This window comes from Myxocyprinus asiaticus, chromosome 9, assembly GCF_019703515.2.
Source record: "Myxocyprinus asiaticus isolate MX2 ecotype Aquarium Trade chromosome 9, UBuf_Myxa_2, whole genome shotgun sequence".
Classification (NCBI taxonomy): domain Eukaryota; kingdom Metazoa; phylum Chordata; class Actinopteri; order Cypriniformes; family Catostomidae; genus Myxocyprinus; species Myxocyprinus asiaticus.
Genome location: NC_059352.1, coordinates 14,527,775 through 14,540,327, shown reverse-complemented (window position 1 = coordinate 14,540,327; position 12,553 = coordinate 14,527,775). Strand labels below are relative to the sequence as shown.

General features: G+C 38.3%; 1 protein-coding gene across 11 annotated transcripts in view; it reads left to right on the top strand.

Annotated features, from left to right (window-relative positions):
- The window catches only part of LOC127446557 (E3 ubiquitin-protein ligase RAD18-like), a 90,817-nt gene that overhangs the window by 12,090 nt on the left and 66,174 nt on the right, over positions 1-12,553 (top strand). For all 11 annotated transcript variants that reach the window (XR_007898225.1, XR_007898224.1, XM_051707569.1 and 8 more), the window contains exons 5-6: positions 3,874-4,217; positions 4,705-4,804. Coding sequence is in view for 9 of the 11 variants with exons in the window: in XM_051707569.1 (XP_051563529.1) it covers positions 3,874-4,217; positions 4,705-4,804 (444 nt within the window). In the remaining 2 variants the exon portion in view is untranslated. The remainder of the gene's footprint in view (positions 1-3,873; positions 4,218-4,704; positions 4,805-12,553) is intronic.

Sequence of the window (12,553 nt, the reverse complement as noted above, 5' to 3'; positions counted from 1 at the left end):
GCGGAGAGTAAAAGATGGACTTTATTTACTTTCCAGCATTGTGTCTCACCAACTAGGTAACAGTGACGCGTGAAATCAACACTCATCACACACAATCTACCTCCGCACTGTTGTCTGCTGAGCTGCAAAGAGATGCTCTGATGTTTCTTTCAATCTGCTACATTACTGACTGCACTGATAAACTAGAGCTGGCTAACATAGCAAAGAGATGTGATCAAAATGAGTAACCTGATTGTCAGGGACAGGGTTAACGTTATATTAGTTATAAAAAATGATGGGGTCATTTTTTTTTAATTAACTTTTCCAGTATGTATTTCACAAACTAGTTAGCAATTTAGCGAGAAGAGACCGCTCAAATCCGCACCATTTATCTCCGCCCTGTCTGCAGAACCACCGTCAGCTCAGTCAGCTCTGTAAACAATGGAGTCGGAGTGTGCTCTGCTGGACAAACTACATTATGACACCAATTCTAAAGCATTGTTTTCTGCATTATATGTTCTAAAAAAAGTTTTCATATCGGTAAAATATACGCCGATACCGATATATCTGTAAAAGGCTGATATCGTCCGACCGATATATCGGTTGGGCACTAATATATACACACACACACACACACACAGAGAGTGAGTATATAAAGAATGCACACATATACAAAATCCATAATCTGGTGAATATAGGGTATAAAGAGCTAAATTTGGTAAATACTTAAATATAGACCATTCTAACAGAGCTAAGTCTCTGTCATTTTAAAATAAAAGACCCAAAATAAGTATGTATGTTCCAGGCTTTTTCATAATTAAAAACGTTGTTATGCACCAAATTGCCATTTTGTTTTTCTGGTTATTATTGGGAATTTTTTTTATATTTCTTTACATTTTATGTATTGATTTTAAAAACTATCAGCAGATTACTCTGTTATCAGCCTTTTCCAACACCTTAGTTATCTGTATCGGAAAAATCCACTATCAGTCGACTTCTAGTTAGAGTATTTGATGCACAATCGCACTCTAATGCCCATCCCTAATATTGAGTTCTTGAGACACTTTTTGTTATATCTATGTAATGCTTTATTCGTCTATCACAATTATGTCTTTAAATTCTCTTCATTTGTGGACTTTTGTTATTAAATATGGATATATGCAATTTGTGATTGATCAATCAGTGTTCTGTGTAATTAATTCAGTTAATTTTTTTAATCAATTGACAGCCCTAATATAAGTGGTGATCTCAGTGAGTGCAGTTAGACTGTTGTTTCCGGTCTAAATATCGACCCTTCTAAGCTCCTGCAGTTACAAGCACCCTGTGTTCTACTCTTCCTTCTCTTGCTGGCATGGTAGATCAATGAGCTTCCAAAGAGATCCAAGTTTGGGATTTTTCGGAAACTTTGCATTACTACCAGCTGGTTTGTTTTTCTGTCATTGTAGTCCTTAAGATTTTGTGGTGTGCTTTGGTGTGAATAATTTTTTGCAGCCATCACACAAATCACTGCAGTGCATAAAGCTTTCTTTTTTTATTGGATCGTATTCTTAAAGTTAAATACTTAGATTTAAATCCAAAAGGATATACTCTTCAGTCATGGCTATTCTTTATAAAAACGTTCTAAACTGCGGTTCCACCACTTTGCCCAGTTTTCTCAGCTGGAATACGGTGGTGGTTATGGAACACATTTGATTCACTACAGCAATACATTTTTATGTGTGTGTTGTTTGCCTTTCTGGGTTCACGTCAGTGCTTTGTTGATTGAAAGTAGACAGAGTTTTCTGTGGTCTGTGAGAGGCTCCAGGAGGGTTTTTAGGGGCATTGCTGGGTTACTAGTTATGCCTGTAGTTACAGTTCTTTTGATTGAAAAGCATTACTGAAGAAAGGCCAAAAAATGTGTACAGTTTGGCATTTATTAGTTCATAATCATTATCATATTTCCCCATGAGGTCCACTTATAAGGTTAGTCAAGGTTTTTTGCATAAAAAAACTGTTTAATTTAGTTTTTCATAAAACAAAATTTGTATCTGCTATGTTTGGAAGACATATGTAAATTAACTCTTCAAATGTGAAACGAGTAATAACTTAAAATTTACACAATAAGAGACTCTTTATTTTGCTTAAATTTTGATAATAAAGAGTTAAGTGTGATCGAGTGAAATGTTGTTTAATCTTGTTTACGCTAGTGATTTTATTAAAGTGAGTATAATAATTAGACATCAGATTAGGTACTTGGGATTCAGCTGGCTTTGTATATTAAGGAAAAAGTGTTTTATATTTATAAAATGTACACACGTCACCTTTAAATAATGGGTGAAAGTATTTTTGTTTTTAAAGGGGTCATGACATACTCTGTTTTTATAATTTTATTATCTTCACTGAGGTCCACTTGGAATGTTAGTAAAGTTTTTTTGCTCCAAACAGTCATAATTTTTGTCATATATAATAATTTTCTACCCTGTCTCTGGCCCTCTGTCTGAAACGCTCTAAGCTGCCTGGCCCTTTAAGACTTAAATGTAAATGGCCACTGCTGTGATTTGCTAACATTTACATTTATGCATTTGGCAGACACTTTTATCCAAAGCGACTTACAGTGCACTTATTACAGGGACAATACCCCTGGAGCAACCTGGAGTTAGTGTCTTGCTCAAGGACACAATGGTGGTGGCTGTGGGGATTGAACCAGCAACCTTCTGATTACCAGTTATGTGCTATAGCCCACTACGCCACCACCACTCATGCTAACATCATGCAGCCCTTCTAATACAGGCATATTTGAAATGCAATCCAAAGAAAATTAACCCTCCACAAGACCACAACATCATAATACTGCATTTCAGGGTTAACACAATGTTCACACAACACATTTCATCTGAATGTATCAAACTGTTCACTCAAGCACGGCATGAACTATCAAACAGTCATGAAATATTCATGAATTAAATTGGTTACTTAAGTGATTTTGTACAGTAGTCCAATTTTAACTGCCCCATCTATCAATAACAGTTCCTTTGCAAAGCTTGAATCATATTGTGACAATCGACACTGAAATCTAAATACTCAAGGGTAATACAATATAAGGTGATGTTGGGTGCTTCAACAGGCCAAAGCAGAGATGCTGATCTTCACATCTCACATTTTCCCAGTTTACACATGACTGCATGTGTTTCTCGCAGTCAGTGGCAGCAGCAGAATGAGACGCGTTTTTGAAAGTTGCGTTTGTACCGCTCTTAAAACACGGTGTACATCGCCGGAAACGCCTCCAAAATGATCAAAGATGTTTACAAAAGACCAACAAATAAAAATGTGTGAGCTTGCTTTAACATTCACACAAAAGACAAATAAAAGAAGGTTTCAGTATGGAAAGTGGAGTTTTCACACCTCATTGACTCCAATTTATGGCTGTGTAATGGCCTTAAAACCACTTGCTGTGTTTGTTGGCTTTCCATGTTTTCAAGATAGTAAGACTGACAGGTGCCTGCTTGTCTGCTTCACTCTCTTTTTCTCTCCATTATGTACTCTATCTCACTTTTTCACCCACCCCTAATTTAATTTTCTTTATTTCGTTTCCCACTCTCCTTCAGTAAGGAAGCCGAGATATTTGAACGCTCGCATGTTTCACAAAAAAAATTAAAATAATTTCTCACAAATTGTCATCTCGGTGATTTAAGCAACACTTCTTTCTTGTCCTTGGCTGAGTTTAGCTATACTCTGGTTACAAGAGCAATTGAAAGGTTTTACACTGCTGAAGTTATTGGCTGTTACAAAACCAGTGAGGTGCCTCACTGCCTACATTTGCGTCTCACTAGGTTTTGAAACAAAGTTTTATTGAATGCCCCTAACATTTTTCAGGATTTTTTTTAATAAATCAACATTTTTGTCTCCTCTATCCAGGCAACAGCTGTGTCAGTCAAATTTTGAATCACCTCCCATTTCCCCTCAAACCCCAGCGATGATGTTCAAAGGCAAAGCAGCAAGACAAAAGGGCTTGAAAAAGGAAGCAACCACCCTCAGTCAATTTTTCCAGAAAAGGGCTTCCGCGACCACTCTGTCAGGGGCCCAAACGAGTCTTCAGCATCACCTTCCAGTCAAAGAAGAACCTATGGAGGTGCACGTTCAGCAGCCCCACAGCCTCAAGCAGGAAAGTGTGGAGGATACGACAGGAATGGTGAAAGAGGAGAAGATGAATGTACCAGTTTTCCCCTCCACATCACAAAGCATCAAGGCAGGGATAAAAGGTGACGTGTGCTTCTTAGTTGGCTATGTTATGCATAAAAAAAATATTTTAATGTTGGATAAAATTTCTAATTTTCTTTTGATTGAAAATGTTTTTGTTTTTTTGCGTTTGGTACATTCCAAACATAGCAGATTTGAAATATTAAGTTTTACTAATGGTGGATGCAAGCACCACTCACATTTTCTCTAGAACGTGTACAAATCTAGTCTATTAACTAATGTTCACTCAGTCCTAGTTTTTCCCAAAAATGGTTGTCTCTTTGTCCCCTAATACACAGATTTGTTTTCTTCGTAGTATGTATAATACTCTGTTTTGACAGTTTTTCAGACCCGTTCAAGTTTGTTTCAACACATCTGGAAATAATGCATTTCAAGTCGACATTTTTGTCGACTGTTCTTATCTTCTAGAGAAAATATACCTTTATCTTTGGATTGTGCTTTTAATCATTTTGGTGTATTTGTGTGTGTGTCTGTTATTTTCCATTGCAGTTGAGTGTCCTGTCTGTGGAGTGGGTGTCTCCGAGCAGCACATTAATAAACATCTAGACATGTGCTTGAACCGAGATGATAAGAAGGAGGGATTGAGAAGGTATGGAGAAAATGACAGCTCATGCTGTAAATGTATCCTGTAATTCAATAGCACTATGTAAAGATAAATGTGCTGCATCAAACTTATTATATTTCACTGACAGCAGGATGCATTTACAGTGAAAGTGACTACCCAGAGAAAGGATGCCACTAATTAAAATGTATTCATTATTAATTAAATTCAGAATCTTTTTCCATTTCAACCAAGCAAATTTGTTTTTTTAGATTTCCAGGACTGCTGCTATTAAGCAATATCACATGAGCAAGCGTGTTGTTGTAGTGAATATCACAGGGTTTCCAGTCCCAATATAAAGGAATTTTACAATTGTGTTTTTTCAGGCCTGGAAAACTCATGAAAGTTAACAAAATCTTGGGAAAGTCATGGAAATGGCTATAGTGAATACAAATTTTTCTGGTTACGCTCTGCTCTAAAGTATTTCATCATCTAAATATTGCTATTGGTTACAGCTTGTGTAGTGTAGAACTTGCTTGCAAGCCATAGTGATATCCTATTTGTGAGCAAATTCTTCTTTTGAGTAGGTTATTTTCGGTTAACTGGTCAAAATGGTTCACAAACTGGTAGGAATTATTTATTAGCAAATTAGTCTGAATCAGAATAACATTTCAAATCGGTTTCCAGAAATCACAAACAACTGGAAGTGTCATGGACATTCATTGGTTAAAAAAAGGTGGGAACCCTGATATCAGCACAGCTGTGATTCAGCCATAGTTCTATAAACAAGTGTTGGGTCCAAGTCAAGTCCGTGTCTTTAAACAATCGAGTCAGAGTCCAAAAGGGGCAGAGTTGTACTCCAGACTGAGTCCATAACAGGCCGAGTCGAGTCTAAATCTAAATGAAAATTGTAAATGTAAACTCAACATCAATATTTTAAGCTTATTTTAACCTTCACAACTAAGAAAAACAATTTGTCAGTATAAATGTAACTAAAACTTGACAAAAACAAACATAGACTAAAGAAAGCGAAAGCTGCGTTTGTCATTACAACCAGTGTTATTATTGTTTCTAATTTTAATTGAGTTTTTATTTCTGCTTAATTTTCAGTTTGTCCTTTTCAGTTTAGCTTAGTTTAATCTAAAGCTATCCCCATCTAAAGAAATAATAGTGTATACTGAGATTTCTTTCTGAGTCTCTATCTGCCGACTGGTTTGGGAAAATACATAAAAATGAGTCAACACAGTAGTAATTAGAACTCGCTAAAAAGCTACATCTCACGATTTGTCTGCAAAAGTTACATCCAAAAACACTGGAAAAGCCCACTGCTAATATTAGGACCATTTAATACGGACATGATTGTCTAGTTAATTAGTGGAAAACGGCACAATGCGGGGCAGTTCGCGCACTGCTCATGCACCTTAAACCCTGATGCGTCCCTGTGTATCTCACAGCAGCTGCCGCTGAAGATTAAATATTTGATATTTGCTAGAGCCTCAGCTGCGTTGGTCTGCAATCATTATGAAATCTTTAAATACCAACCAAAGAAAATGTCACTGAGCTCTTCTTTAACTGCAGAAACATGGAGAAATATAATACTGAGTCATATATTTAACAGAATTGTCCTTCAAAATTGTCAGATATAGGCTAAAAAATAGATGTGCATAAGTTACCCGGTGGTTTACAATAAAAAAATAAAAAAAACGTAAAAATAAAAACGTCATAACTAAATTCATCTCGTTACATGAAATTTTGCTTCATACATAAACTTTGCCATCGAATAATACATTTTATAGTCTACAATTAAATTATAAACAAAACAGTTTGCTGCCAAAAATATGTTAATATTTTATTGTGCATGGTTGAATGTTGTGAATGATGGTTGAATGTTGTGAATGGTGGACAAATGCTGTAAAAGAGCTGCTCGTCAATGCTTTGAAAATAATAAATCAATAATAAATAGGTGCTGTTTATCTGTTTAGGGTTGCTGTCTGCTTCCATTTTAGACTACTTAAAAAGTTAGTTCATTCATAAAGCAATTTATTATGGACCATTTCAAGCTGACAACACTGCGAGGACCACAAGAGACTACAGAAGCCTACATGTGTGGTTACATTACGCCTAAAAAGACTTGATAGCCCAATATTAATACTGTTTTTCTGAATTTTTATTTGGATATGTTGTTTATAGTAAACTGTGAGAGACATGATTAGGGTGACTTGACTCAGTGAAGTTCTTGATTTGAAGTTCTTAACCACGATGAAACCGCGATGCGAGCACCGTCTTGGCTACACAAACGGCGCGTGCGATTTTTAGCAGTTGTGAAACTGCCTTGTTTAGTCTCTAGTACATTAACTACATATCTGTCTTATGTTTTCGTCGTGCCAGCCACCTTGGTAAATGATGTTATACAGTAGTCTCCGTAGTATCATTCAAGCTTATTGGTTGACTGATGAGTGTGCCTGTGCACACTCATATGTTTGCGCATGTGTGCATGTGTTTGCTTAACATGGTGAAATAAACTCTGGCTACGTTTACGACATCAGTTACAGCTGCATGCAGACAGAGATGTGTTCATTTATTTCTGTTTTGTTATTTTTATTTTTTTTTATATTTCTTTGCATCACAAATGCTATGGACTCGGCTGGACTCAGAAAAAAATCCCAAGTCCCAAAGGCTCGATTCCGAGTCAAGTCCAAGTAAAAATGCATCCGAGTATGTGACAAGTCCAAGTCCATTAAAATTGGACTTGTGACTTAGACTCAAGTCCGAGTCTGTGCTGGAGTACCCTAACTCTACTATAGACTCTCTAACACACATAGGGCTGCAACTAACGATTATTTTGATAATCGACTAATCTAATGATTATTAGAACAATTATTTGACTATTTGGGCGATTATTCCAACAATTAATCATTAGCTCTTAACCGACTATTCGGCTTGTGCCCTAAGTTAAAAGGATGTATTAAATATGCTTACTAACAATAAAGATGACAAAGTCATCTTTTAAAAATATCTCTAAATGACATTTACTGAATTACAAGGAAAACAAATACTTGAATTTTTATTAATTCATTAAAAAAATCACTGCAAAAAGTCATTATCAAGTGTTTGTGTCTTGTTTTTAATTTAAAATGATCTAAAAATCCTTAAATTATAAATTTACTTGAAGCAACATAAGATATTTAGACTTGCTTTCAGAGATTGTATCAGAGAATGTATCTTGAATATAAGTGTAAATGGAATTGAATATAAGCCAGGTAAATGTTTCTTGTTTTAAGGATTTTTAGATGTTAAAAAAATAATAAAATATTGAATATTATATTCAACATTCTCCAATAAATTTTTCTTCTGCAGTATAGCACCTAAAATAAATGTAGGAATTTTAGATATTTATAATGGAAAACAAACCAAAAAAGACAAATCTAAAACCAATTTTTTTGCCTTGTATAATGGGATAAGACTACACTCTCTCACCTTTTTGGTCACTTCGATTCATCTTTAACTCTCTCTTAATAGAGCTTGAAAATCAAATTTTCTTCACGATAAGATACACACAGGGACACATACACTATATTGCCAAAAGTATTCGCTCACCTGCCTTTAGACGCATATGAACTTAAGTGACATCCCATTCTTAATCCATAGGGTTTAATATGACGTCGGCCCACCCTTTGCAGCTATAACAGCTTCAACTCTTCTGGGAAGGCTTTCCACAAGGTTTAGGAGTGTGTTTATGGGAATTTTTGACCATTCTTCCAGAAGCGCATTTGTGAGGTCAGACACTGATGTTGGACGAGAAGGCCTGGCTCGCAGTCTTCGCTCTAATTCATCCCAAAGGTTCTCTATCGGGTTGAGGTCAGGACTCTGTGCAGGCCAGTCAAGTTCTTCCACACCAAACTCGCTCATCCATGTCTTTATGGACCTTGCTTTGTGCACTGGTGTGCAGTCATGTTGGAACAGGAAGGGGTCATCCCCAAACTGTTCCCACAAAGTTGGGAGCATGGAATTGTCCAAAATCTCTTGGTATGCTGAAGCATTCAGAGTTCCTTTCACTGGAACTAAGGGGCCAAGCCCAGCTCCTGAAAAACAACCCCACACCATAATCCCCCCTCCACCAAACTTCACAGTTGGCACAATGCAGTCAGACAAGTACCGTTCTCCTGGCAACCGCCAAACCCAGACTCGTCCATCAGATTGCCAGATGGAGAAGCGTGATTCGTCACTCCAGAGAACGCGTCTCCACTGCTCTAGAGTCCAGTGGCGGCGTGCTTTACACCACTGCATCCGACGCTTTGCATTGCACTTGGTGATGTATGGCTTGGATGCAGCTGCTCGGCCACGGAAACCCATTCCATGAAGCTCTCTACGCACTGTTCTTGAGCTAATCTGAAAGCCACATGAACCTTGGAGGTCTGTAGCGATTGACTCTGCAGAAAGTTGGCGACCTCTGCGCACTATGCGCCTCAGCATCTGCTGACCCCGCTCTGTCATTTTACGTGGCCTACCACTTCGTGGCTGAGTTGCTGTCATTCCCAATCGCTTCCACTTTGTTATAATACCACTGACAGTTGACTGTGGAATATTTAGTAGCGAGGAAATGTCACAACTTGACTTGTTGCACAGGTGGCATCCTATCACAGTACCACGCTGGAATTCACTGAGCTCCTGAGAGCGGCCCATTCTTTCACAAATGTTTGTAGAAGCAGTCTGCATGCCTAGGTGCTTCATTTTATACACCTGTGGCCATGGAAGTGATTGGAACACCTGAATTCAATTATTTGGATGGGTGAGCGAATACTTTTGGCAATATAGTGTATGTTATGATTATCTACATTGCGATCCATCATGTTATAATCTAGCTGCAGCAAGCGCGCACGAGGGATGAGCATCTCCGGACGAGATAGTTTTTCAGCCGGGAGAAGTTTGAATCTCTCTCGTGCTGTTTTTCATGCTACTCATATAAGTGGCTCTGACCTCACTTCCTTATTATTTGAACTTTAATAAAGGATGCATTAAAGATATAATGCCGGGGTGTTTCCTTTTTAGACGCTCTGACAGGCAAGTTTGGCTCAAGCTGAACGTCAGATATGGCTCTGTTTTATTTCACAACGACACTGCTTCTATTTTTACTTATTTTGTATTTTTGTATTATAATTCCCTCTTACTTTGCAATCTACATTTGAAGTCAGAAGTTTACATACACCTTAGCCAAATACTTTTAAACTCACAATTCCTGCCATTTAATCATATAAAACATTTCTTGTCTTAGGTCAGTTAAGAAATATTTTAAGAATGTGAAATGTCAGAAGAATAGTAATGAGAATTATATATTTCAGCTTTTATTTCTTTCATCACATTCCCAGTGGGTCAAAAGTTTACATACACTTTGTTAGTATTTGGTAGCATTGCCTTTAAATTGTTTAACTTGGGTCAAACATTTTGGCAGCCTTCCACATGGTTCAGGTTTGTAGGCCTCCTTGTTCGTGCACACTTTTTCAGTTCTGCCCTCAAATTTTCTATCGGATTGAGGTCAGGGCTTTGTGATGGCCACTCCAATACCTTGACTTTGTTGTCCTTAAGCCATTTTCCACAACTTTAGAGGTATACTTGGGGTCACTGTCCATTTGGAAGACCCATTTTCAACCGAGCTTTAACTTCCTGGCTGATGTCTTGAGATGTTGCTTCAATATATCCACAACATTTTCATTCCTTATGATGCCATCTATTTTGTGAAGTGCACCAGTCCCTCCTGTGGCAAAGCAATCACACAACATGATGCTGCCAACCCAATGCTTCACGGTTGGGATGGTGTTCTTCGGCTTGCAAGCCTCACCCTTTTTCCTCCAAATATAATGATGGTCATTATGGCCAAACAGTTAAATTTTTGTTTCAGTAGACCAGAGGACATTTCTCCAAAAAGAGAGATCTTTGTCCCCATGTGCACTTGCAAACTGTAGTCTGGCTTTTTTATGGTGGTTTTGGAGCAGTGGCTTCTTCCTTGCTGACCAGCCTTTCAGGTTATGTCAATGTAGGACTTGTTTTACTGTGGATATAGATGTGTTTAGAGGTGTTGCCTCTAAAGTTGATTATCATATATGTGTATATATATTTATTATAATTTTTTTGTGTGTTTATAATCATTTGTGACCACAGGGATGTTGTTAAGGGTCAGGGTGGGGTTGGGGATTGGGAGGAGTAATAGTGAGGTTAAACGTTGATTCTGTGTGTGTGTGTGTGTGTATTATTTTCCTCAAAATTCTACAAATAATACCCCATAATGACAACGTGAAAGAAGTTTGTTTGAAATCTTTGCAAATTTATTTAAATATTTATTAAAAATGAAAAAAATCACATGTAATAAGTATTCACAGCCTTTGCTCAGTACTTTGTTGAAGCACCTTTGGCACCAATTACAGCCTCAAGTCTTTTTGAGTATGATGCTACAAGCTTGGCACACCTATTTTTGGGCAGTTTCTCCCATTCTTCTTTGCAGGACCTTTCAAGCTCCATCAGGTTGGATGGGGAGTGTCGGTGCACAGCCATTTTCAGATCTCTCCAGAGATGTTCAATCGGGTTCAAGTCTGGGCTCTGGCTGGGCCACTCAAGGACATTCACAGAGTTGTACCGGAGCCACTCCTTTGTTATCTTGGCTGTGTGCTTAGGGTCGTTGTCCTATTGGAAGATGAACCTTCGCCCCAGTCTGAGGTCCAGAGCGCTCTAGAGCAGGTTTTCATCAAGGATGTCTCTGTACATTGCTGCATTCATCTTTCCCTCAATCCTGACTAGTCTCCCAGTTCCTGCTGCTGAAAAACATCCCCACAGCATGATGCTGCCACCACCATGCTTCACTGTAGGGATGGTATTGGCCAGGTGATGAGCGGTGCCTGGTTTCCTCCAGGCATGACGCTTGACATTCAGGCCAAAGAGTTCAATCTTTGTTTCTCATGGTCTGAGAGTCCTTCAGGTGCCTTTTGGCAAACTCCAGGCGGGCTGTCATGTGCCTTTTACTGAGGAGTGGCTTCCGTCTGGCCACTCTACCATACAGGCCTGATTGGTGGAGTACTGCAGAGATGGTTCTTCTGGAAGGTTCTCCTCTCTCCACAGAGAAATGCTGGAGCTCTGTCAGAGTGACCATCGAGTTCTTGCTCACCTCCCTGACTAAGGCCCTTCTCCCCCGATCGCTCCGTTTGGCCAGGCAGCCAGCTCTAGGAAGAGTCCTGGTGGTTCCAAACTTCTTCCATTTACGGATGATGGAGGCTACTGTGCTCATTGGGACCTTCAATGCTGCAGAAATATTTCTGTACCCTTCCCCAGATCAGTGCCTCGGTACAGTCCTGTCTCGGAGGTCTACAGATAATTCCTTGGACTTCATGGCTTGGTTTGTGCTCTGACATGCACTGTTAACTGTGGGACCTTATATAGACAGGTGTGTGCCTTTCCAAATCATGTCCAATCAACTGAATTTACCACAGGTGGACTCCAATCAAGTTGTAGAAACATCGCAAGGATGATCAGTGGAAACAGGATGCACCTGAGCTTAGAGACTAAACAAGAAAGAGATTTTGAGTGTCATGGCAAAGGCTGTGAATACTTATGCGATTTTTTTTTTTTTTTTTTTTATTTTTTATTTTTTTATATAATAAATTTGCAAAGATTTCAAACAAACTTTCACGTTGTCATTATGGGGTATTGTTTGTAGAATTTTGAGGAAAATAATGAATTTAACCCATTTTGGAATAAGGCTGTAACAACAAAATGTGGAAAAAGTGAAGTGCTGTGAATACTTTCTGGATG